The sequence below is a fragment of the Zalophus californianus genome, chromosome 13, assembly GCF_009762305.2.
Source record: "Zalophus californianus isolate mZalCal1 chromosome 13, mZalCal1.pri.v2, whole genome shotgun sequence".
Classification (NCBI taxonomy): Eukaryota; Metazoa; Chordata; class Mammalia; order Carnivora; family Otariidae; genus Zalophus; species Zalophus californianus.
In genome coordinates this window covers 83,160,737-83,187,971 of record NC_045607.1, presented here as the reverse complement: position 1 = coordinate 83,187,971, position 27,235 = coordinate 83,160,737, and the positions used below count along the sequence as shown (strand labels likewise).

At 38.1% G+C, this 27,235-nt stretch overlaps 2 protein-coding genes across 12 annotated transcripts in view; one reads left to right on the top strand and one right to left on the bottom strand.

The window, feature by feature from the left end:
• The window catches only part of PTAR1 (protein prenyltransferase alpha subunit repeat containing 1), a 57,746-nt gene extending 51,375 nt beyond the window's left edge, over positions 1–6,371 (bottom strand). For all 3 annotated transcript variants that reach the window (XM_027616382.2, XM_027616380.2, XM_027616381.2), the window contains exon 1: positions 6,176–6,371. In XM_027616382.2, coding sequence (XP_027472183.1) covers positions 6,176–6,261 — 86 coding nt within the window. In that variant the 5' untranslated portion in view covers positions 6,262–6,371. The remainder of the gene's footprint in view (positions 1–6,175) is intronic.
• Positions 6,372–6,456: 85 nt separating this feature from the next.
• Positions 6,457–27,235, top strand: part of C13H9orf135 (chromosome 13 C9orf135 homolog) — a 249,536-nt gene continuing 228,757 nt past the window's right edge. For 6 of the 9 annotated variants that reach the window (XR_003523804.2, XR_003523803.2, XM_027616390.1 and 3 more), the window contains exons 1-2: positions 6,457–6,582; positions 11,443–11,558. The gene's annotated coding sequence lies outside the window, so the exon portion shown is untranslated. Of the gene's footprint in view, positions 6,583–11,442; positions 11,559–12,759; positions 12,839–15,320; positions 15,449–25,581; positions 25,896–27,235 lie in introns of those variants that run through there. The other 3 variants (XR_003523806.2, XR_003523805.1, XR_003523807.1) reach the window with 3 other exon arrangements.

The following is a 27,235-nucleotide window of genomic DNA, read 5'->3' as shown; positions in this document are numbered from 1 at the left end:
GTCATATTGGTTTCAGTAGAATTTAGTGATTCATCACTTCCGTTATACGGAACACCCAGTGCTCATTACATCAAGTGCCTCCCTTAATGCCCATCCCCATTTAGCCCATCCTCCCACCCACCTCCCCTCCAGCAGCCCTCAGTTTGTTCTCTACATTTAAGAGTCACTTATGGTTTGCCTCCCTCTGTTTTCAGCTTATTTTATTTTTCTTTCCCTTCCCCTATGTTCATCTGTTTTGTTTCTTAAATTCCACATATGAGTGAAATCTTATTTGTCCTTCTCCGACTTATTTCACTTAGCATAATATACTCTAGTTCCATCCACGTTGTTACAATCCTACAATCCTTTTTTAAAACTTAACAATTCATATTAAACATCTTCCTATGTAATTAATTTTTATATTTTTAATGGCTGCAAGAAATGTGCTATAAATACCAAATATATCTCCAGTTATTTCCTTGTGAAATAATGTTACAAGAGAAATTTCTGATTCTTTTGCTACCATCAAATTACAGTCTTTTATATTTTTAGGTTTCTGCCAATTTAGATCCCTGATATTTAACAAGGACACTCAAATAACTACCTGCATTACCAATGTCATAGGACTGCTAAAGACATGAAAGGTTTGGGATGGTGAAAAAGTTCTAATATTCTCAGATAACACAAAGCTCACTTTTTAGGTTACTTTTGAAGGCTGTTCCAAAAAAACAGCAAAATGGAATGAACCAACACATTTACTTAAAAAGATCGTATATAGCATGGAACAGCTTTCTGCGTGCTTCACTTCACAATGGGGATCCACTGACTTCCAAATGAAGTTGAAAAGTTCATGTAACACTGAGACTTTGTTCCTCATATTTAGACAGCTTTTCTTGTCTGCAATTTCAGAAACATCATCAATTAGAGTAGGCCCACATATTATTTTCAAAAGTAGCAAGACCCAGTTTCCCTTTTGGGAGGGAAGAATGGTCCCCAAATACTAAACTGAATCCTGTAATGTGGAGTGACTACACAGAAAACACAGCCCAAGGATTCAGGAAATGATACAAATCTTCTTAGTCTAATAGTTATTTTGGGGGTGCCTGGGTGGCTCAGTCAGTTAAGCATCCCCACTCTTGATTTTGGTTCATGTCATGATCTCAGGATCATGAGATAGAGCCTTGAGTCGGGTTCTGTGCTCAGTGCACAGTCTGCTTGAGATTCTCTCTCTCCTCCCTCCGCCCCTCCCCTTGCTCGTGTTCTCTCAGATAAATAAAATCTTTAAAAATAATTTTGTTTCTCCTTCAAACTGGAATTCTTTCCAGAATGACTAAAAAGTAAAGTGAGCAAAATATCTAAAGGAACTGGCCCTTACATATTGATAATTAAAACTTTGCTGGTGATTAAGTTATTTCAGGAATCTCATAGGCTTTCTTGATTTTAAAGAGTACTAACTTCACATATCGTTGAAATATTACTGGCCTTATTTTAAAAACAGCTACAAAAATTGCTACTGTCTATTGAGTGTTGTATGCAGTGCTCTGTGTTTCATTTATTTCACAATCTTATAAAGTAGGAATTTTAACCCATTTTAAAGATGAAGAAAGAGTCTTGTCTAAGTTTACCAGTTACTAATCGACAAGCCAAGATTCAAATCCAGGACTGTCCAGATTCCAAATCCAAATTTTTACAACTATGCTATTATTTAAATAAATAGATAAAAAATGAAGTGTAAGAAGACAATTAAGACTTGTGGTTTCCTACTCTTCAAATTCAACGTGAAGGGGCGCCTGGGTGGCTCAGTTGGTTAAGCGACTGCCTTCGGCTCAGGTCATGATCCTGGAGCCCCGAAATCGAGTCCCACATCGGGCTCCCTGCTCAGCGGGGAGTCTGCTTCTGCCTCTGACCCCTCCCCCTCTCATGTGCTCTCTCTCTCTCATTCTCTCTCTCAAATAAAATCTTAAAACAAAACAAAACAAAAACAAATTCAACGTAAAGATGTGCTTTTCCTTACTACTCCCTTACTCCAAAATTTTCACTGGGGCCTATGCACTGCCTAGGAATTCTGTTTTCCTTGAGCCAACTCATCCATCCCTCAGGTCCCATTTTAATTGCTATTTCCTTAAAAGACTTATTTTGAGCTTCTCATATAAATTAGGCCCTCTGTTATTATTCCTTCAAAGTATCCTTCTTATTCTTTCAGGCTTTTTTCATATTCTGTGTGGTGATTTGTTCCACTGGGCCAGGGACCATGTGTGATATGTTCACCCCACTCCTACACCTGCACATCCAGAGACTAGAATTGTATCTGTCAAATACACATGTCCTTTTGTTGAACACATACATGGAATGAAAGAAATTAAGCCACACAGTCAAGGACTTCCATAATTTGATTCTACTATATCTTTTTTTTTCTTCTTTTTTTAGAAAGGCAGACTGCCACATGCAGCGCCTCATTTGGATGTGTCTGGAGTCTTGGAAGCTTGACTACCTTACGTTCTCCTACAAATGGACCTTGAGAGCTTGTTTGGAGGTTCTAGCAGGGAAGCGCAGCTACTCATATACCCTTCACTGAGGAACGGTCCTCCTCTATCGGGGAAGGTCGTCCTCTTCGACTGAGCACGCAGCTTCGGGAGGGACGCACATGGAGCGGTGAGGGAGGAAGGGGACACCCGCCTAGCCAGCCAGATCAGCCGAATCAACCCTGGCGATCAATGGGGTGACAGATGTCACAGCCAGATCGCCCTCACATCCTACTATATCTTTTCAATCACATTTTGCTACTTTGGGTTAATTTATAGTTTCATGTGGAGGTCTCTGGCTCTCTTTCTGAGACTATAAATCCTACCCAGGCTTTAATGTTCAGCTCAAACCCGCCTCCCTTAAAGGCCCTGGCCTAGACATACAAAGCCTTCCTCCTACGCCTAACACACTCACATAGCACTTGCTCACCATGCTGCCAGTCCAGCCTTTATCACAACCTGCTTTGCACAGTTAACTTACTGTTCATGCAGGTGGGTCTTATGTCTGCATCTAGAGCTACACTGTTCAATACAGTGGTCACTGGGCATATATGGCCACTATGTATAAGTTAATTAACATTAAATAAACCCCATTCACATTAGCCCCATTTCAAGTATTTAATAGCTACATATGGCTAGTGACTACCATACTAGACAGCAAAGACAGGACAATTCCACCATCACAGATATTTCTGTGCCTTGAGTATAAGAACTATATTTTATACTCCCCATTCCATACTGTGAGGATAGTACCTATAACATCTCATAAACAGTGAGAGTTCAATAAATATTTTAAGCAGTAATAAAAAAATAACTTGGTGGGCAAGAGACCTTTGACATGACCCTAATTACACCGTAAGCAGCTGTCTTCCACATTAGCACAGGTCTATTTATTAAGCTATTGCTAGTCCCTGGGTCAAGCCTTCAGCTGTTTTTCCAATGGTATTCTCCAAGAGTCAACCATACAAAAATTTGTATGGTATTTTTCAATTTATAAAGTACTTCACATTCATCATGCAGTTGGCCAAAATAGTTTTCTGAGGAATACAGAAATTCAGGTTAAATCTAATATTTAGCTAGTGGCAGCTAAGGGCCAGACACTGGGCGAGCTGATTTTCCTGTGTTCTCATCAACCTCACTAGATCAAAAGGAAAATGAGTTTGACAGATGGTAACCTATCCACATCTACCAGTAACCAAATGCACATCTTAACCAATATATGTTCGACTCCTCCTGGCTAGGCATTTTTACAGAAACAAGGTCAATGTTTAATGGAGTAGATATTGTCTAATAAAATTACAGTCTATCTTGTATTTGAAGAAAAAAGGAAAACTAAAAGTAAAGAATGAAAAACTTTTTCCTACAATACCGGAAAGTGTAATTAGGTAACTAACTTTTGAGATAAACGATACCTTTTTTTTTCTTTTAGCCAGAAATATAGCCAATTTATTTCAGAAGTAAGAGGGCTTAGATTAGGGGAAGAAGTTCAGGCAATTTTAAAAAAATCCAAACTGTAAGACATTTTTAAAGATGCTGTGTAGTAATATTATCGAAGATATCGTTATTATAGGAAACATATACTAAAATATGGCTGAAAATTAATATTAAACAACGAGTTAAGCTATTTAAATTCTTCGGACCTGTATCATTTCAAATTATTTCAAATGCTCAACTTATTTCAAACTTTTAAATCTTGAATGACCCAAATGTTTATTAATAATTTTAAATTATGCACTGACAGCGTATTAGTGAGCTTTCACCATTAAAAATAAGATTGCGGGCATTAAAGTCCTTTATGAGTTTCAATAAATATGATCCAGAAAAGCTGAGATGTGTTCCAAACTGCGCTCTCAACCCACCAAGCCAGTGAACACTCAAATCTGTTTCTTCAATTATAAAACACTGATTTTTTTTTTTTAAAGATTTGAGAGAGAGAGAGAGAAAATGGGGGGAGGGGCAGAAGAGAGAGAGAGCCAGCAGGGAGCTGATGCAGGGAGCTGATGCAGGAGCAGGGCTGGATCTCAGGACTCTGAGAAAATGACCTAAGCTGAAACCAAGAGTCAGACACTTAATGGGCTGAGCCACTCAGGTGCCCCTGATGTGTTTTTCAATCTACCTCAAAGAAGAGAAACTATGATTACTGTACTTATTAGGGTTCTTTCTAATCTCTGCTATAATTTCTTCACGAAAACATCATCAGTGATGAGAAAATAGGCTGTTCACTTATACAACTTTTTTTTGAGGCTGTCTTTTACACTAAGGCTCTCATTCTCAAAAAGGGACTGAAACACTGATACACAAGGCATCAAAGCATTCTTTAAAAAACCCAGTATCCACTATGGTTACTGCCAGGAAATCATTCCAAACACTCATTTAAAAAAAAGGCAGCAGTCACGAGGGGAAAGGAAGTGGACACTGTCAGAGGTGGCAGGTGTGTTTTGAGGCCAGCCGCGCTTTGCTTTTAATGAGGCACTATTACAGGTCTCCAATTGGGTGCCACAAGGGAGCAAGACATCTGAGGGCTTCTTTATTTTTATATGCATCGGTTTGAAGGAAAAGAACACTTCATTTAGATGTAGGTTTGGTACCTACGGTTTAAAATGCATAAAGAGTATAATTCATGTGTTCCAGTTTAAAAAATAAAGTATTAAAAGAAACATTCACGAACAATTAGAAAAAGTTGCAAATAATGTAAAACTGGATTCCGTGTATCTTTCTCTTTGGGGGGGAGAAGAGAGGAAGGGTAATTAAACACTCTTGCTTCTCCCTCCTCTTTTGTACACTGTAGACAGATATTCTAGTAGCTTCCTTTTTCACTTGTTAAAGCACAAGTGTCAGAAAGATTGACAGTCTCTTCTGGCATCTTCCCGGAGTACTCCAAGTACCATGAAAAGGAAGGAGGGAGCGAGACGCGTGTCAGTCCTGCGGTGTCCTACTTAGAGCGGCCGTGTCTGGAGAGGAGAAGAGTTAAAATGTTCCCTTTAAGTATGAATCAGCTAATGCTAAAAAGTGTCAAGGTTTCATGGGCTTTACACCAGACCCCATCCTATGCCTACAGAAGCTGCACTCTTGAGAATGCTCTGTTCACCTTCAAAGCACAGTGTTTCATCGGGGTCCCTCCACAATCTTGGGACAAGTGAGGAGTCAAAAGCAGCCTCAAACTACCTCTGGCTGGTAAACTGACCCACGGAAGATCGGATCATCGGTGATCTACACCCCCCCCCCCCCCCCCCCCCCCCCGCGCAAGACACACCACTTACCACCGGTCCGGGATGAACCTCCAAAGAGTTGTGTTTACAAAGCATCTACAGACCCACATCGTGCGTGCCCGTGTACCGTACACGGATGTGGGATGGGGACACACGCGTGAAGTCCTTCGAGTTCCGTGAAGTCCCAGGGAAGGGGTGGGAGGGAGAGCGAAAAAAGTCGCTCCGTTGTGATTTTCCGAGGTCACTTCTCGGGACTCACCCGCGGGCGCGTTCCGGTAGCGGAAAGCGGGCCCTGAGGCGATCGACGACAGTCGGGCCTCGGACCTCGATCGGTCCCCTCCGGCGAGAGGCGCGCGGGCCGGGACGTGCCCCCAGAGGTCGGCTCGAAGCTCGGCCCCGCCCCTACCCGCCCCCGACGACCCCCACAGGCGGCGGAGGCAGCCGCGCCGCCGGTGCGCGACTCACATGTGCGGATTCCTCCTGAAGGCGTTGGTGATGTCCTTCACCACCCGCTGCACCAGCACGGCCACCTCCTCGCTCGTCTCGGCCATGTTGGCGGCGGCCGCGGCGGCTCGGGCGCGCCTCGGGGAGAGCGCCGGGCGGCCGGCGGGAGTTCCGCGGGGGAGCGCGCGCGTGTGCGCCGGTTTGGCCGCGCCCGCGCCCCCGCCCCCGCGCCCGCCCCCGCCGCAATCGCCGCCGCCGCCGCCGCCGCCGCCGCCGAGCACTTCCGGGTCATGCCACCGGCAGCTGGGGCGTGGCGCCCGCCGCCCACACGGGCTGAGGCAGCCTGGTTGGTCCCCGACTTTTCGCTAGCAGCCGAGGTTCTAAGCGTCCGGGAAGATGCTGCAGATTCCTTTGCAAAGTTACTTGAGGTCGCTGTTTTACACGATTTATTTTAATTTCTAGTTCACTCGGGGCCGAAGAGGGAGGGGTTCTAAAGTCACTCCTCCGGAGCCGGAGCCGGAGTCGGCGTGAAGCCCACCCCCACCCTCTTCCCGGCCACTCAGTCTCAAGTGTTGTGGGAAACAGCTTTCCTGAGCTTCTGCAGGAAAGTTTAACTGAGAGCGCAGGTCCTCCTCAGCTTTTAGTCTCTCGGCGTGTGCGGAGCCTCTTCGCCCTCTTTTTTCCAAGTGGAGGGATGGCGCGGTCCGCAGACGTTGGTAGCTGAGTGAGTCCAGTTGGACCGTGTTGGTGACCTTTTGTACCCGCGTGCTAAAAAAAAAAAAAATAGCTTAATAAATGTATTAAAGGAGGAAAAAGGAAAATGAAAGTTATTTGCCAACAGGATGTAGGGAGTAGACCACAGAAATATTTTTTAGATTTTCTATGAGTGTATTTCACTTTGTCCATCATTTGGTGTGCCTTGAACGTTGCGTGTCAATTTTGGCGATTTTTTTAGAAAACCAAGACCCTGACGAAGTTTGCTCTTAATAGCCATTAACCTTGCTACAAATATTTTTTGTAAGAAAAGCTAGCTTTCTAGTTCCTTTGGATTTTTAAATGCCATATATCGGATTTCCCTTCACCCCTCCGTGATAGAGAAATCTGGGTGCCTTAGGTTGTTATTTTTACTTAATCCTTGAGATCTGTATCTTTTAAAAACTTCTTTTAAAGCAAGTTCATAGTCTGTATAATATGAAATAATGTGGCGCATTTGAAGTAGGGTTGATGATTGTGAAAGGAAAAACCACACATTGGTTGCAAAATTCATAAAGCATTGAATGAGAAATATAAATGAACTCTATCCAGTGGTTAGTACTCCCTGTGGGTATTGATGTAGGAAAGAACGCTAGGGTTTGAGGCCAATGGCCAATATAGAATTCTTGAGACGTGTTTGGGGCAAAAAGGTGATTTTATTAAAGCAAAGGGACGGGACCCATGTGCACAAGGAGCTGCACTGGGGTCAAAAGTGGCCTGTTATATGCTTTCAAGTTGGGAGGGGGTTAGGATAGGGTAAGTCTCTAAGGAGTTTTGGAAGCATCGTTTCCAGCATGTTGAGGGGGCTAGCTGTTGTTGGGAAAAGGTCATTTATTACGTCTAATGAAACTTTAGTCGTGACACCCTTCAGATGTATATGGGTAGGCCATATGCTTGGGGGTTGATGGCCAGCACATATCTTGGGGGTTCAGAGATAAAGGAAATTTCTTTTTTTTTTTAATTTTATTTTTAAAAGATTTTATTTACTTATTTGACAGAGAGAGACACAGCAAGAGAGGGAACACAAGCCAGGGGAGTGGGGGAGGGAGAAGCGGGCTTCCCGCCAAGCAGGGAGCCCGATGCCAGGCTCCACCCCAGGATTCTGGGATCATGACCTGAGCGGAAGGCAGACGCTTAACGACTGAGCCACCCAGATGCCCCAGATAAAGGAAATTTCTAGAGAAATTTTTATATGTTAAAGTAGACTTACAGTATCCTGGGGAGGGGGGTGTCAATCAGTCTAGGATTGCCTTTTGTCCTTAGCAAAATATTGCTATTGAGGCAGTTGAGTCCCTAGAGGAATGTCACTCTGCCTCTTTTAAGGACTTGTCAATGGGCTATAGGTAGGAAGGAAATTTAATAATTTTTCTTCTGCCTTTGTTTCTGTCAGGTATGTTGATAAAAGTTAGACCTGCTGTCTGGACCCTGGCCTTCTGGTTTGAAAAGAAATGAGCTAGAAGTTTCATGAAATTATATAAAAGCAAGATGGGACAGGTTTGAATTAGTAAAATCAAACAAACCTTAACCTCTTGACAAGTTCTCAAACGAGGCAGTGAAGTGAGTGAATGTGTGTTTAGATTCCGAGGCCAAGAATTACTTCAAGTATCCTAGTTACTCTTAAGAATGTGATACCAGTTCTCAAATGGTTTGTGTTACATCTGATAAGTCTTCCTCCTCACTTAAAGTGTTGCATTCTTTCCTAATAAGAGTGGCAAATAAATGCTGACTTCTGGGGGCACCATATTCAAAAATACAATTTTTTTTCAAAGACTTTAATTTTATGTTAAAAATTAGTGAGATTTTAAAACCTTAAAATATATTTAACAGGGGAAAAAACCCAAACTTTATCCTTAAATCCTGAAGTAAAACTGATGATCCAGAAAGGTAATTCCTCTGTATGGTTCTGTTTATGCTCTCCCCACATACACACACCTAGATGTACATACACCTTCTTTGTACTCATTTGAAAGGCATGAGTTATATGTCTCATGTTTCTTTTAAGAGTTCACAAATGGTTTCACCCAATTATTAAGGAGCTACTATGTTTACAACTCAAATTTTTTAGAATTGGAGCATATTAGAACTGTGATCTAACCCCCTAATTTTGCAGATAAGGAAGTAGGTTCAAAGAAGATCAGTAATGAAATTCATGAGACTTAATTATGATATGTATATAAGAATAGAGTATGATAAATTTAGCATGATTTGTTGAAGGACTCAAAGATTTACATTCATGGATCTGCAAAATATATTTACATTCAGGGATCTGCAAAATAATGAAATATTGTAAATAGCTTAAGTGCCCAACGTTGGGACTTTAGTAAATTACAGTAAATCTGTAAGATGAAATACTATTTAGTCATTTAAAAGCACATTAAAACTAGAAGAATATATACCAAATTCTTAGTGGAAGATGTATTTATAGGAGAATTTTATTTTCTAACACAAAGAACAGTACAATTTTTGTAATTTAAGAATTTTTAAAAGTATATGTTAATAAAAACATAGATCTGTTTGTTAGTTAACTGTTTCTTACTCATTTTTTAGAGATGTATTGATTTTTAAATGACTTTTAGTGACCTCTAATGTATCTGTGAAAATATTTTGACAATCTACCCCTCACCCCCCAGTCATGCTTTTCGTATTTTAGAAGACTATTTGATGATGGGGAAAAAGTAGATATGTAATGACAAAAAGAAGTACCAAAACAACATACAAGACAACCCTAATTATAGATATACATATAAAATAAATTATATGTAATATCAATGTAATCACATATACATCCATATAATAGACCAGGAGGATATAAACTGAAATGTTAATAGTTATCTCTGTATGATAGAATTACTAGAGATAATTAATATCTCTATACTTTCTTTATGTTCTTCTGGGTGTTCCAAACTTTCTACGATGAAAAACTTAACATATATGTTGATTGCCTTGGTAGGAAAGAAGACAAGGTGATTTTAATGACAAGCCTAGTAATTACTTTTGTGAAAAACTGTGGAGAAACTTAACAATGTTTCCATCTTCACACTATTATTCTACTTATATCACTATGATGTGTTGTTTATTTACTCCATTTGAAGTCCATTTCCCATGGTAATGTTACATAAAATAGAGTGTAAATAGTACTAAACATGTTCTTACCATGTGCTGTTATTACAAAAACAACCAACTTCTTTCCATCACTAAGAAAAAGTAAATGTTCAGTTTTAAATGATTCATGATAATATTACCATTGGTAACTATATACACTATGCCAAACTTCAGCCTTATCACTATCATAAAATTTATAATTCAAGAACTTATTAACAAATAGAAGGGAAATAATGCTAGTCAAAAAGCTACAATATCAATGTCTTTTTATGAATTCTTAAGAAAAGCCAACAGAAGTAGTAATCATTTTTGAAGTTTTTATTAAAGACCACTTCAAGAAAAGGAATAGAAATTAATAAATGAATTTTAAATAACATGTGCATTAAACTTCGGAAAGTTTTGGGATACCCTTTGCCTTGGTGTGTGGGTTTATTTTCCCCAAACAAAACTTCATAGACAATCAAGTACTATTTTTTTAAAAAGTTACAAAACCATGAATACGAATGCCATCTATTCTTACACTTAGTTGATACTGCTAGCCCTTCATTATTCTAATTGTTGAGATAAAGATGAGAAGATGCATATGATATTGTCTTTAAACTGTGAAGCACTATATAAAATTATTTCTGTGGATAAAGAAAGCCTCATTCAAGTAAATCAGTATTAAAATACAACAGTAAACCAAGACTAAGCTGAATACTATCAATATGAAACTCTGTTGTTTAACTGTTTTAAAGAAAATTATTATACTGCGATTGTAATTAATCCCCTAGTTAAAACATGAAGTTTTTTTTTTTTAACCTGACAGAGTTGGTAAATGTTATCAAGATGCTAATCGTGAAGATGACTTTATTTTTTTTTTTAAGATTTTATTTATTTAGACAGAGAGAGACAGCAAGAGAGGAAACACAAGCAGGGGGAGTGGGAGAAGCAGGCTTCCTGCAGAGCAGGGAACCCAATGTGGGGCTCGATCCGAGGACCCTGGGATCATGACCTGAGCTGAAGGCAGATGCTTAACGACTGCACCACCTAGGCACCTCTGTGAAGATGACTTTAAATGACCAGTTAATGCTGATATTAGAATCCCTGAGGATATAGAAGTGCAGATACTAGTTGCATAATAAGGTTTTTGTTGCTGAGTAAGTGATATTTTCTTTTTCTTTTTTTTTTTTAAAGATTTATTTGAGAGAGCGAGAATGAGAGAGAGAGAGAGTACATGAGAGGGGAGAGGGTCAGAGGGAGAAGCAGTCTCCTCGCCGAGCAGGAAGCCCGATGCGGGACTCGATCCCAGGACTCCGGGATCATGACCTGAGCTGAAGGCAGTCGTTTAACCAACTGAGCCACCCAGGCGCCCAATATTTTCTTTTTCTTGACATTTGATAGTTTGAAAATGTCATCCTTTTGCTTTGCCCTCGTCTTCCTTCCTACTGCAGAGGCCCAGGAGACGCATGATGTAATCTTCAGAAAAGAACAGAAGAAAATGTCAGAGAGAAACACAGAGAAAAAGAGCCAGTCCAGGACCTGGATGTGGAAACAGCAAGGGAGATAGGTATGTTTCCATGCTGCAATGAATGTTTCTCATGTACTGAAGATGTCAAACTGTTGTAGGAATTTTCTTAGTAATATGCCTTCTGTTGGATGGTGAAATGAAAGAAGTTCCCAATTATGAGTATATTCTTTGGGCTCTTTTCTGCTTTATGCTTATTTATTTATTAGTATAAATATGACAATAATAAAAACCACAGAGTTAGGTTAAAAAAATCATACCTAAACATTTAGAAAGTCAGCAAAAGTTTCCTTTTGGCTACAGAAGAGGTTGGGTCTGAGACTTCTTCAGTAATTGCCTAAAAGTAAGACAAGGCCATACCTCTCCTTCTTTCATCTCACTTCAGTTAATTTTTCAGCTCAGAAATTTTGTCACAAAAATATACCTTATTTCTCCTTTTCTTCCTGTTTCCATGTTTTAAGCCAGTGCTGAAAGTAGTCAAAATTAACATTAGGTCAAAATCACCCATAGGGAGTGCTGAGCGTTCTTTGTTAAATATTGAATTATGCTCTAACTTGCAGTATAGCATTTATAGAGAAGTAGAGTCCCATAGTCTAAGGTTTAAGAAAATGCCAAAGAGTAACTCCCCAATTTCTTTTGACTTTATGCACTTTAATTTCGATGGTAGGTCTCCCAAATCACCATCGGTGTGCAAGAAGGATGGTGCAAAAGATGGAATACTGGGTTTATAGAAGGAGAAGGCCAAATAGCATTCCTGAGAGGATGAGAGTCCAAGCAGTTGTACTTATTTATTCCACAAATTTTAGTGTTGTGGTGTATAAGACATTGTGCCAACTGTTGGGTATACAATGGTGAGAAAAGCAGATATTATTCTTGCCTTCTTGTGGGACTTACAGTCTGATGGAAGAGATACACAGTATTCATATAAATAGACAAATATATAACAGCAAATTGTAACACATGGCACAAAAGGGAAAAGGAAAGTATGTGATAGATGATAACAGTGTGGGGGTAAGGGCAGAGCTTTAGACAGTGTGGTCAGGGAAGTCTGTTCTGGGTGGTGACATTTAAGCTGAGACATGAAAGATGAGAAGGAACCAGCCCTCTGAAAAGCTGGGAAAGAGCCTCACCAGCAGTGAAAACAATGTGTGGGAAGGATCTAAGAAGAGCCTACATAGCATGTCTTGGGAATTGAAAGAAGGCCAAACTAATAACTTTCACTGACCTGACAGTGTTTGTAAAGTGATTTCAGATTCAGTCTTGCTGTTAACTGAATGTCAACTATGAGCATGATTGCCTAGCTCCAGTTTTTATTCCTTTCTGTATCCTTTGTGTTTTTTATTGCACTACATTGGGCATCTCACCACGGACAGCTCATGTTGCATGGTTATCTGGTATCCCATGGGTCAGGTATTTAGTCTCGGGAGCCTGGTAGCAAGCCTCGAACTTTCTCAAAAGGATAATCTTCATCAGTAGAAGAGGAATAGGCTTTTCCCCTCAAACCCTAAGGGTATTGCCATGATTTTTTCCCCCTACCATTGGGTCTTCTGGGTCATGGCCCAAGATCAGCTTGCCTGGAAGCTCTGGGATCCATTCAAAACTATGAGTTACTAAGTAAATTACTCAAACTAGAACATTCAAATAGAGGATATGTTGCCTTCTGAATCCAAAGTGACCCATGTGCCTCTTTCTCAGTGGCGGAGTGTACAAGATGAAGCAACTTGGACTTCACTTTGATAGAAATATTGTGACATGCCCCATATGGCTGAATTCTTAGCAACTTCACTGTGATGGCAGTTTTAAGGGTTTATCTTTCATCCTCTGTCACATATGTTTTTACCAAGGAATGAAGAATATTTGCTACTCACTAAATATGAAATCAAGTACCTCAGAGTATTTTTATATTCATTCATTTTATATTCATTGTATATTCGTATACTCTTGTATCTTTTTTTCCTGTTGCATATGTCAAATGTAATTAACAGTTGTCTTATTAGTTCAATATCTTTACCTTTCTACAGAATATCAACTTCCCAAGGGCTAGAACCCTGTTTATTCTGTGTGGTGCAGTATCCCTGTACCTTGCCTTGTGTGTAGTGGGTCTCTCAATTAGTACTTAAATGAATGGCTAGAAGGATGGGGAAAATACGAGAGGACAGAACAGCCAACACAGAGTGTAGATGTAATAAAGTAGTGGAGGAAGTCACATAGGAATCTAATCAGAGGCTTATTCATGAGGAAACTTGAGGCCATATATTTGTAGTTGAAATTTCTCTGAAAGGCTGTAGGGAGCCATTGAAGGGGTTTATGCTTCTTTGTTGACATCCACTTATTCTTCAAGAGTGCTCCCCTTACTTTATACTTGGTTTAGTTATCCATACATATGTAAATAAGCACACATATTTGTACATACACATCAATGAGAGAATCCATTTCATTTTTAATTTTGTTTTCCTAGCACCTGGCATATTACCTGAATATAATAAGCCCTTCAACATTTGTTAAATAAATAAATAAAGGCCCAGTTAAAGTGCTGCCTCTACTCTGAAGCCTTTGATCACCCAGCTGGAAATACTCTCCTATATTCTTAAACTTAACTCCATTGTGCCCTGTGTAGTCTTTGCTTTTCATATGTTGCCTTGTTGTATGGCATTGTCAACTTCATTTTTGTATCCCAGCAACATAGTACAGTTTCTTATATGAGGCAGACATTAAGTATATATTTATTGAATGGAGAAAAGAAAATATATTTGCTCTTTTAATGTTAGTGTTATGGATAGCAAGTAATTATGCAAAGAAAATCATAACTCTTAAAATTTACCATTCAGTGATTATAATTTCAATAGATTTATTTTATTCTACAATGTTATTTTCACAAATTGGGTGGGTGTAGATAGGTTAGGAAAACTTTTGTTTTGGAAAAAGTTATAAATCATGTAAGGCTTTTTAAAAACCGTTTTTAACAGAGTATCAAATACCATAAAGTTCACCCTTTTAAAGTGTAAAATTTAGTTGTTTTTAGTATAGTTACAAGGTCATACAACCATCACCAATATGTAATCCAAAACATTTTCCTCACCCCCTACCAAATCTGGTTCTGGTGTTAGCTTTGTCACTTCAAATTCTAGGTTTTTTGTTGTTGTTGTTGATTTTCTTTCCTTTTAGCATGCCATTGTAATCTTTTGTTGAAAACTGGACATGATCTATGGGATAATTGAAACAGAGGGAAATAGGCCTTAAGTAAGAGGTTTTATGTTAACGTGGTTAGGAGCTGGGCTGTATGTCATGTTACAGCTGTAGGTGCCACAGGATTCAGTTTCCTCGGGTGTACTTTTATTTTTTTCTCCCCTGTTGTCTTAGGTTTCCCTAAGCAATCCCTTTTAAAAAGAATCTGTGTCTTCCCACTCTCTCAGTTATAATCCACTATTATTATACTAGAGCTGTTGATGTGGTGCTAAGTTGTTGTGGGAGAGGAATTGTTCCGTAATTTTATGAACGACTTTCAGCCTTTTAATGGACCTGAGTCCTTGGGCTGTGACTTTCAGAAATGCTCCTTAGTTTTTTGCTTTTCTTCCTCTTAGGTTAAATAAGGGAGGGGCTGGACTTGGCTGAATGCCCTTCCCTAGGTCATATAAGGGTATAGTAACATCATTTTACTTGGAGCATTGGCCTTTACTACAAAGAATGCTTTGGGTGTATTTCAAAATGGTTACTTAATCCCTCCCTGTGACTGAAATGGGCAGGTATTTTGGGGGGTCATTACCCTGAGAATCTGGTGGGAATCCTTGACGTAAAATTCATAAGAATGTTCAGGTTCCCCTAAGATTGGGTCCCCCAAGGAGTTTCTCAATCACACTCAGCCTCCAGCCATTTGTCAAGTTTATCACTGAAGTATTCATAGCAGTTGAAGACTCCAGCATCTTTTGCTCCAGGTAAGCTGATCTCAGTGTGCTTCTCTGTGTTTGGCTGTCTTCAGATTTCTGGGTGACAGTTTGTCCTGTGATTTTAATTCTCTGATGGGTCTAAGAAAAGGCATTTGTTTTCAGTTTGTTCACCTTTTGTCTTGTTTTAAAGATGGGAGTGATGACTTCCAAGCTCTTTACATGTTGGAGCTGAAACCAGAAGTCCTCCAAACTTTTTATTAAAAGTGCTAAATAGAACATATTTTAGACTTTGTGGGGTTGTATGGTCTCTGTTCCAGTTACTCAGCTCTACTGTTGTAGCCTGAAAGTAGCCATAGGCAATAGACAAATGAATGGGAATCTGTGTATTGTTTTCCTATTATTTCACCTATTTCTGCTCTAATCTTTACTTCCTTCTGCTTATTTTGATTTAATTTTCTCCACTTTTTGTACTTTCTTAATGTGGAAGTTTAGGTTATTAATGAGATTTTTTTTTATATATATTGGTATTTATGCTAAATGTTTTCCTCTAAGCATTGGGTTTAACTGAATCCCGTAAGTTTTCAGCATGTTGTGTTTTCATTTTCATTCATCTCAAGGTATTTTCTAATTTCCCTTTTCTTTGATCTGTTGATTATTTAAGAGTGTGTTGTTTAACTTCCTCATATTTGTGGATTTTTCTAGTCTCTGTCACTTATGTCTTATTACATTCAGTAACATTCTGTTACTTATGTCTTATCTCATTGCAGAGAACATACTTTGTCTGATTTTCATATTATTAAGTTTGTTGAGGCTTCTTTTATTCATCTATTCTGGAGAATGTTCCTGGTAGTCCTGAGAAAAATATGTATTGTGCTGCTGTTAGGTAGAGTGTTCTGTAGATATCTTTTGGGTCCAGTTGGTTTGTAGTGTTAATTAAAGTGTTCTGTTTCCTTTGTTGGTTTTCTTTCTAGTTGTTCTTTTTAATTTGTTTTAAGATTTTATTTTTTTAAATAATCTCTACACCCAACCTGGGGCTCAAACTTACACCACCAAGATCATGAGTCACATGCTCCACCCACTGAGTCAGCCAGGCACCTCTCTAGTTATTCTTTTAATTACTTAAAGCAGGATGTTGGGGGTGCCTGGGTGCACAGTTGGTTAAGCATCCAGCTCTTGGTTTCTGCTCAGTTAGTGATCTCAGGGTCGAGATCAAGCCCTCTGCCAGGCTCTGTGCTTAGCTCAAAGTCTGCTTAAGATTCGATCACCCTTGGAGATGAACCATGAGAGACTATGGACTCTAAGAACCAAACTGAGAGTTCTAGAGGGGAGGGGGATGGGGGGATGGGTTAGCCTGGTGATGGGTATTAAAGAGGGCATGTACTGCATGGAGCACTGGGTGTTATACACAAACAATGAATCATAGAACACTACATCAAAAACTAACGATGTAATGTATGGTGATTAACATAACATAATTAAAAAAAAAAAAGATTCTATCGCCCTCGATATTGGGAGGCCACCATTTTCTTTCTCGTCCTCCAAAGCTGTACAGGAAGCTTGCAGGGAACAAAAGCTCCCGAGAGCAAACCCGAGCAGATTACTTAGCCCAACCCGGCAAGGGCGGGGCAATTCCACCTCCGGCAAAGACATCTGAGAATCACTACAACAGGCCCCTCCCCCAGAAGATCAGCCAAGACCAAGTTTACCTATCAATAAGAATGGTAGAACTCCAGCACTAGGGGAATACAGCAGGTAGAATTCATGGCATTTCCCCCAGGATTCTTTAGTCTTTCAAAGTTAATTTTTTAAATTTTCTTTAATTTTTTCCTTTTCTATTTTTTAAAATTTTTCTTTTTCCCTTGTTCAGCATCTTATCAATCCCTTTTTTAAAAATCTTTTTTAGTTTTCATTTTTAGAATCATATTCTACCCTTCATTTTAGTTAACCTATTTTTTGTATATATATAAGTTGTTCTCTCTTTAAAATTTTGGGATACAGTTTCTTCTAACAGACCAAAATATTCCCTAAATCTCTACTGTATGGCTTTGTTCTAGTCTCCTGTCTGATCACATTCTCTACCCCCCCTTTTTTTGTTCTTTTTAAATTTCTCTTCTTCCTTTTTTCAACAACTTATCTTATCAATTCCTTTTATACAATCTTTTATAATTTTCATCTTTACAGTCATATTCCATCCCTTCATCATATTTACCCTTATTTTTGTACATATACAAGTTTTTCTTTATAATTTTGAGAGGCAGTGTCTTCCAACAGACCAAAATACACTGAAAATCTAGTGTGTGGCATGGATCTATTCAACCGGCCTGATCATATTTGATCATATTCTATTTTTCTTTCTTTCCCTTTCTTTCCCCTCCAGTTTCGAATCTCTTCTGATTTGTTTAGTGTATATTTTTCTAGGGCCATTGTTACCCTGTTAGCATTTTGTTCTCTCATTCATCTATTCTCCTCTGGACAAAATGACAAGATGGAAAAACTCACCTCAGAAAAAAGAACAGGAAGCAGTACTGACTGCAAGGGACCTAATCAATATGGACATTAGTAAGATGTCGGAACTAGAGTTCAGAATGACAATTATAAAGATACTAGCTGGGCTTGAAAAAAGCATGGAAGATACTAGAAAATCCCTTTCTGGAGAAATAAAAGAACTAAAATCTAACCAAGTCGAAATCAAAAAGGCTATTAATGAGGTGCAATCAAAAATGGAGGCTCTAACTGCTAAGATAAATGAGGCAGAAGAGAGAATTAGTGATATAGAAGGCCAAATGATGGAGAATAAAGAAGCTGAGAAAAAGAGATAACTACTGGATCACGAGGGCAGAATTTGAGAGAGAAGTGATACCATAAGATGAAACAATAAGAACAATTGGGAGCCCAGAAAAAGAAGAAAGAGAGAGAGGGGCAGAAGGTATATTGGAGCAAATTATAGCAGAGAACTTCCCTAATTTGGGGAAGGAAACAGGCATCAAAATCCAGGAGGCACAAAGAACCCCCCTCAAAATCCATAAAAATAGGTCAACACCCTGATATGTAATAGTAACACTTACAAGTCTCAAGGACAAAGAGAAAATCCTGAAAGCAGCTCGGGACAAGAGATTGGTAACGTACAAAGGCAGAAACATTAGAATGGCAGCAGACCTATCCACAGAGACCTGGCAGGCCAGAAAGGACTGGCATGATATATTCAGAGCACTAAAGGAGAAAAATATGCAGCCAAGAATACTATATCCAGCTAGTCTGTCATTGAAAATAGAAGGAGAGGTAAAAAGCTTCCAGGACAAACAAAAACTAAAAGAATTTGCAAACACCAAACCAGCCTTACAAAAAATATTGAAAGGAGTCCTCTGAGCAAAGAGAGACCCCAAAAGTAACATAGACCAGAAAGGAATAGAGACAATATACAGTAATAGTCACCTTACAGGCAATACAGTGACACTAAATTCCTATCTTTCAATAGTTACCCTGAAGGTGAATGGGCTAAATGCCCCAATCAAAAGACACAAGCTATCAGATTGGATAAAAAAATAAGACCCATCAATATGCTATCTGCAAGAGACTCATTTTAGACCCAAAGACACCCCCAGATTGAAAGTGAGGGGGTGGAAAACCATTTACCATGCTAATGGACACCAAAAGAAAGCTGGGGTGGCAATCCTTATATCAGACAAATTGGATTTTAAACCAAAGACTATAATAAGAGATGAGGAAGAACACTATAGCCTACTTAAAGTGTCTATCCAACAAGAAGATCTAACAATTGTAAATATCTATGCTCCTAACATGGGAGCAGCCAATTATATAAGGCAATTAATAACAAAAGCAAAGAAACACATTGACAACAATACAATAATAGTGGGGGACTTTAACACCCCCCTGATGGAAATGGACAGATCATCTAAGCAAAAGATCAACAAGGAAATAAAGGCTTTAAATGAAACACTGAACCAAATGGGCTTCACAGATATATTCAGAACATTCCATTCCAAAGCAACGGAATACACATTCTTCTCTAGTGCCCATGGAACATTCTCTGGAATAGATCACATCCTAGGTCACAAATCAGGTCTCAACGGGTACCAAAAGATTAGGATCATTCCCTGCATATTTTTGGACCACAGTGCTTTGAAACTAGAATTCAATCACAAGAGGAAAGTCAGAAAGAACTCAAATACGTGGAGGCTAAAGAGCATCCTACTAAAGAATGAATGGGTCAACCAGGAAATTAAAGAATTTAAAAAATTCATGGAAACCAATGAAAATGAAAACACAACTGTTCAAAATCTTTGGGAGGCAGAAAAGGCAGTCCTAAGAGGAACGTATATAGTAATACAAACCTTTCTCAAGCAACAAGAAAGGTCTCAAATGCACAACCTAACCCTACACCTAAAGGAGCTGGAGGAAGAAGAGCAAATAAAACGTAAACCCAGCAGGAGAAGAGAAATAATAAAGATCAGAGCAGAAATCAATGAAATGGATACCAAAAGAACAGTAGAATAGATCAACAAAACTAGGAGCTGGTCCTTTGAAAGAATTAATAAGATTGATAAGAAAAGAGAAACAACCCAAATAAATAAAATCATGAATGAAAGAGGAGAGATCACAACCAACACTAAAGAAATATAAACAATTATAAGAACCTATTATGAGCAACTCTATGCCAGCAAATTAGATAATCTGGAAGAAATGGGTGCATTCCTAGAGATGTATAAACTACCAAAACTGAACCAGGAAGAAATAGAAAACCTGAACAGACCCATAACCACTAAGGAAATTGAAGCAGTCATCAAAAATCTCCCAAGAAACAAGAGCCTGGGGCCAGATGGCTTCCCAGGGGAATTCTACCAAACATTTAAAGAAGAATTAATATCTATTCTTCTAAAACTGTTCCAAAAAATAGAAATGGAAGGAAAACTTCCAAACTCATTTTATGAGGCCAGGATACCATTTTATGATCCCAAAACCAGACAAAGACCCCATCAAAAAGGAGAACTACAGATTAATATCCCTGATGAACATGGATGCAAAAATTCTCACCAAAATACTAGCCAATAGGATCCAACAGTACATTAAAAGAATTATTCACCACGACCAAGTGGGATTTATTCCTGGGCTGCAAGGTTGGTTCAACATTCACAAATCAATCAATGTGATACAATACATTAATAAAAGAAAGAACAAGAACTATATGATCCTCTCAATAGATGCAGAAAAACCATTTAACAAAGTACAGCATCCTTTCTTGAGTGAAACTCTTCAGAGTGTAGGGATAGAGGGTACATGCCTCAATATCATAAAAGCCATCTATGAAAAACCCACAGTGAATATCATTCTCAATGGGGAAAAACTAAGAGATTTTCCCCTAAGGTCAGGAACACAACAGGGATGTCTACTATTACCACTGCTATTCAGCATAGTACTAGAAGTCCTAGCCACAGCAGACAGGCAACAGAAAGAAATAAAAGGCATCCAAATCAGCAAAGAAGAAGTCAAACTCTCACTCTTTGCAGATGATATGATACTTTATGTAAAAAACCCAAAAGACTCCACCCCAAAACTGCTAGAACTCATACAGAAATTCAGTAAAGTGGCAGGATATAAAATCAATGCTCAGAAATCAGTTGCATTTCTATACACCAACAACAAGACAGAAGAAAGAGAAATTAAGGAGTCTATCCCATTTACAATTGAACCCAAAACCATAAGATACCTAGGAATAAACCTAAGTAAAGAGGCAAGGAATCTGTATTCAGAAAACTATAGAATACTAATGAAAGAAATTGAGAAAGACACACAAAAAAATGGAAAAACGTTCCATGCTCATGGATTGGAAGAACAAATATTGTGAAAATGTCAATGCTACCTGGAGCAATCTACACACTTTATGCAATCCCTATCAAAACACCATCAACTTTTTTCAAAGAAATGGAACAAATAATCCTAAAATTTGTATGGAGCCAGAAAAGACCCCAAATAGCCAGAGGAATGTTGAAAAAGAAAAGCAAACTGGCGGCATCACAATTCCAGACTTCCAGCTCTATTACAAAGTTGTCATCATCAAGACAGTATGGTTGGCACAAAAACAGACACATAGGTCAATGGAACAGAATCGAGAGCCCAGAAATGGACCCTCAACTCTATGGTCAACTCATCTTCGACAAAGCAGGGAAGAATGTCCAATGGAAAAAAGACAGTCTCTTCAACAAATGGTGTTGGGAAAATTGGACAGCCACATGCAAAAGAGTGAAACTGGACCATTTCCTTACACCACACACAAAAATAGACTCAAAATGGATGAAAGAACTAAATGTGAGACAGGAATCCATCAAAATCCTAGAGGAGAACACAGGCAGCAACCTCTTTGACCTCAGCCACAGCAACTCCTTCCTAGTCACATCACCAAAGGCAAGGAAGCCAGGGTAAAAATGAACTATTGGGACTTCATCAAGATAAAAAGCTTTTGCACAGCAAAGGAAACAGTCAACAAAACAAAAGACAACCGACAGACTGGGAGAAAATATTTGCAAATGACATATCAGAGAAAGGGCTAGTGTCCATAATCTATAAAGAACTTCTTAAACTCAACACCAAATAACAAATGATCCAATCAAGAAATGGGCAGAAGACATGAACAGACATTTTTCCAAAGAAGACATCCAAATGGCCAACAGACACATGAAAAAGTGCTCAACATCGCTCAACATCAGGGAAATCCAAATCAAAACCTCAATGGGATACCACCTCACACCGGTCAGAATGGCTAAAATTAACACGTCAGGAAACAACAGATGTTGGTCAGGATGTGGAGAAAGGGGAACCCTCCTACACTGCTGGTGGTAATGCAAGCTGGTGCAGCCACTCTGGAAAACAGTATGGAGGTTTCTCAAAAAGTTGAAAATAGACCTACCCTATGACCCAGCAATTGCACTACTGGGTATTTACCCCAAAGATACAAATGTAGTGATCCAAAGGGGTATGGGCACTCCAATGTTTATAGCACCAATGTCCACAATAGCCAAACTATGGAAAGAGCCAAGATGTCCATCGACAGATGAATGGATAAAGAAGACGTGGTATATAATATACAATGGATTATTATGCAGCCATCAAAAAAACCCCAAATCTTGCCATTTGCAATGACATGGATGGAACTAGAGGGTATTATGCTAAGTGAAATAAGTCAATCAGAGAAAGACAAGTATATGATCTCACTGATAGGAATTCTTAATCTCAGGAAACAAACTGAGGGTTGCTGGAGTGGTGCGGGGTGGGAGGGATGGGGTGCCTGGGTGATGGACATTGATTGGGGAGGGTGTGTGCTATGGTGAGCACTGTGAATTGTGTAAAAATGTTGAATCATAGACCTGTACCTCTGAAACAAATAATACATTATATGTTAAAAAAAAAAAGAAGATAGTAGGAAGGGAAAAATGGAGGGGGGAATCAGAGGGGGAGATGATCCATGAGAGACGATGGACTCTGAGAAGCAAACTGAGGGTTTTAGAGGGGTAGGGGTGATGGGTACTAAGGAGGGCATGTGTTGAATGGAACATTGGGTGTTATATGCAAAGAATGAGTCATGGAACACTACATCAGAAACTAATGATATAATGAATGATGACTAACAATGTAATAAAATTAAATTTAAAAAAATAGGATGTATGTGCTTAAGTGCTATCATGAAAGGCAACGTAATGAAAGTGGGCTCCACTACCTAGGTGTGGTTGCATGCCATCCATGGAACCTCTCTACACTTCAATAGGTTCACTTCAAAATAAAAATAGAAAATAGAAGGGTTATGTTTGAAGACCAAATGAGAGTACTATGTGCATGACCTGTAATAAATGTTCAGCAAAATTGGAAAAAAAAAAAAGATTCTATCGCCTTCTCCCTCTGCCCCTCCCCCACTCACACGTACTCTCTCTCTCTCTCAAATAAATCTTTAAAAAAAAAATAAAGTGGGATGTTGAATTCTTCAACTATTGTTGTCATTTTCTTTTAATTCTGTCAGTTTTTGCCTCATGTATTTTGGGGCTTTGTTGATAGGGGCATATATGTTTATAATTGTTATATCTTTTTGATGAATCAGTCCTTTTATCATTGTAAAATATCCTTCTTTTTCTCTAGTAACAAATTTTGTCTTAAAGTCTGTTTTTTTTCCTGACATTAGTATAGCCATTCCAGTTTTCTTTCATGCACCATTTGTGTGGTGTATCATTTCCCATCCTTTTCCTTTCAAGTTATTTATGTCTTTGAATCTAATGTGTGTGTCTTGTATATAGACAGTATAGGATTGGGTTATGCTTTTTTAAAATAAAATCCATTCTTCCAATCTCTGCCTTTTAGTTGGACATATTAGTCAGTTTACAGTAATGTAATTACTGATAAGGAATGATTTATATCTGCATCTTTCTTTTTTTTTCTATATGTCTTATGTCCTTTTGTTCCCCTGTTCCTCCATTATTGCCTTCTTTTGTATTAAATAGATATGATTTACCATTTTAATTAGCTATCGTTTTTTATTATATTTGTTTTTTGAGTTTTATTTTTGTTGGGTTTCCTAGGGATTACAATTAAAATCTTGCCTTAAAACAATATAGCTCAAAGTAAAAACAATTATAGTAGGGTACAAAAACTTTGCTCTTCTATATTTTCACCCCTACTTCCTTCTTTGTGCTGTTACTGTCATACATATTATATCTCTGTATATTATCTGCCCATCAGCACTGATTATAATCATTCCTTTATGCAGTTGTTTTTAAAATCAGGTAGGAGATATAAAAAAAGAGTTCCAAATTTAAAATACATTTATACTGATTTTACATTTACCTATAATGTTTTTACATTTAGTTGTATTTACTAGTGCTCTTTGTTTCTTCATGTGAATTTGAGTTACTGTCTAGTATCTTCATTTCAGCCTAAAAAGGACTCCCTTTAATATTTCTTATATGGCAGGTCTGCTTGTGACAAATTCTGTTTTTATACTGCTTCAAATACCTCATAACAGTGTATTCCCAATTCCTTTCTCCTGTCCCATATAGCATTGCTGTTATTCATTTCATTTACCTATAAGTGATAATCATCTAAATCACTTTTGCTATTATTTTATTGAACAAACTGTTATCTGTTAGATCAAATAAGAATAAGAAAGATAAAAGATTTTACTCTCATTTATTACTTTTCTAAGGCTTGTACTTTATGTAGATCTGAGTTTCTGACCTGTGTCATTTTTCTTCTCTCTGAAGAACTTCTTTTAACTTGACAAATTCTCTCAATATCTTTTTATCTGAGAAAGTCTTTATTTCTCCTTTACTTTTGAAGGATAATTTCTCTGAATACAGAATTCTAGATTGGTGGGTTTTTTTTTTTTTCAACACTAAATATTTCACTCTACTCTCATCTTTCTTGCATGGTTTCTGAAGAGTAGTTCAATGTAATTCTTATCCTTCTCTACAGGTAGGATGGGTCTTGTCCTCTGGCTTCTTTCAGGACTTCGTCATTGTCTTTGATTTTCTATAGTTTTAATATATTATGCCAAGATACAGGTTTTTTTGTGTGTGTGTATTTATCTTTCTTAGTGTTTTCTGAGCCTCCTGGATCTGTGGTTTGGTGTCTGTCATTAATTTTGAAAAATTCTCAGCCATCATTACTTCAAACCTATCTTCTGTTTTTCCTTTCACGTTTCTTCCCTTTCTGCTATTCCCTTTAGGTGAATGTTATACCTCTTGTAATTGTCCCACAGATACACTATAATAGTCCAACATTTTGAAATGTCCAAAAAACACATTTTTCTCAAAAATGAAGGCAATCAAAAGCTAGATTCAGGAACCTCAGTTCTACTTCATGTGTTTATCCATTCATTCATTCAACATGTATTTTTATTAAATATCTACTTTGTGTTAGTTCTCTGAGTGTCTTTATTTAACAACATGGCCTTGTATGCATATGTTCCCTTAAGTATTTCCCAGCACAGCGACAACTTCATCACGTTGGTGATGAATGATGAATTAATAATTCCATCTTTTGTTGTTCATTTCCAAGACTTAACAGAAACCATTTGGAAGAAAAAACATGTAAAAGCATGCAATGGCATTTTCAGCTTTCTTGTGGAAAGAGATAGATGTAGAATTTATGATATTTACTATTATTGCATTTTGCTTTTGAAGGAGAAATGACTGTGTGGTCATCAAAATCCATCAACAAGTAAAAAATAAGAAGGACTATGCATCCAGTACAGATTACACACAGTTTTGGTTGTGATGAAGAAATCCAGTGAAGGTGAAATATGTTTATATATTAATGGTTTACCATTAAAAGGACCAATTTAAAAGAAGAAGATGAACACCACCACAGATGGCTTAATTTTACCCCTTGAACATAGTTCTTTATGCCATATGGAGAATCATGCATGAACAAGCAGCTCATTCTTCAGTCTGCAAAAGGGAAGTCTTAATAGGAACAATATGTATTAATAAAGAACACAAACACAGAATTGCTAAATATTTTGACTTACATTCTTGGCTCCAAATTGTTACTTTGGACAAGCTCTTATTATCTGTGAATATGCCTCCATTCTGAGGGGTTAAGGAATAGTATGCCTAAGAATGGCTCTCCCTGTGGCCAGGAAAATGTAGATTACCTTTCTTTCTTTTTTTTTAAGATTATTTATTTATTTATTTGAGAGAGAGAGAATGAGAGATAGAGAGCATGAGAGGGAAGAGGGTCAGAGGGAGAAGCAGACTCCCTGCTGAGCAGGGAGCCCAATGTGGGACTCAATCCCCGGACTCCAGGATCATGACCTGAGCCGAAGGCAGTCGCTTAACCAACTGAGCCACCCAGGCGCCCTAGATTAACTTTCTAGTGTTGCATTTTGCAAAAAAAAAAAAAAAAAAAATAGCTGTACAAATTCTAGGGTATCTTGCTTTAGGTAATAGAATATTTCTGAATAGGTTGCATATAATTTAGCTTTTACATAATGAAAAAACATCTTAAATATAGTGGGGGCAAACTAAAAACAACCTGTAATGAGTCCTTTTGTAGTCTGTGGAATTACTAATAATTTCTCTCCCTGTGGGCTTTGCTTTTTTTTAACTTCTAGAAGGAAAAAGCTCATTGAAATTGGTCTTGGCAACGCTTTTTCTAGATATGACACCCAAAGCATAAGTAACAAAAGCAAAAATAAACTAGTGGGACTAAAAAGGAAACAATCAACAAAATGAAAAGACAACTTGCAGAATGGGAGAATATATTTGCAAACCACATATTGGATAAGTGATTAATATCCAAAATATATAAGGAACTCATACAATTTAATAGCAAAAAAAATCAATTTTAAAAAATAGACAAAGGACCTGAATAGACATTTTTCCAAAAGAAGATATTCAGTGGGTGCATGAAAAGTACTGAGCATCACTAATTAATAGGGAAATGCAAATCAAAACCACAATGAGATATCACGTCTCATCTATTAGAATGGCTGTCATTAAAAAGACAAAAGTATGAAGAGGATGTGGAGAAGAGGGAACTCTTGTACACTGTTGGTGGGAATGTAAATTCATATAGCCACTATGGAAAACAGTATAGAGGTTCCTCAAAAAATTAAAAATAGAACTACAGTATGATCCAGCAATTCCATTTCTGGGTATATAGCCAATGGAAGTGAACTCACTTTCTCGAAGAGACATCTGCACCCTTATGTTTATTGCAACATTATTTACAGTAGTCAAGACACGGAAACAACCTAAGTGTCCATTGATGGATGAATGAATAAAGTGTGTGTGTGTGTGTGTGTGTGTGTGTGTGTGTGTGTGTGTGTGTATG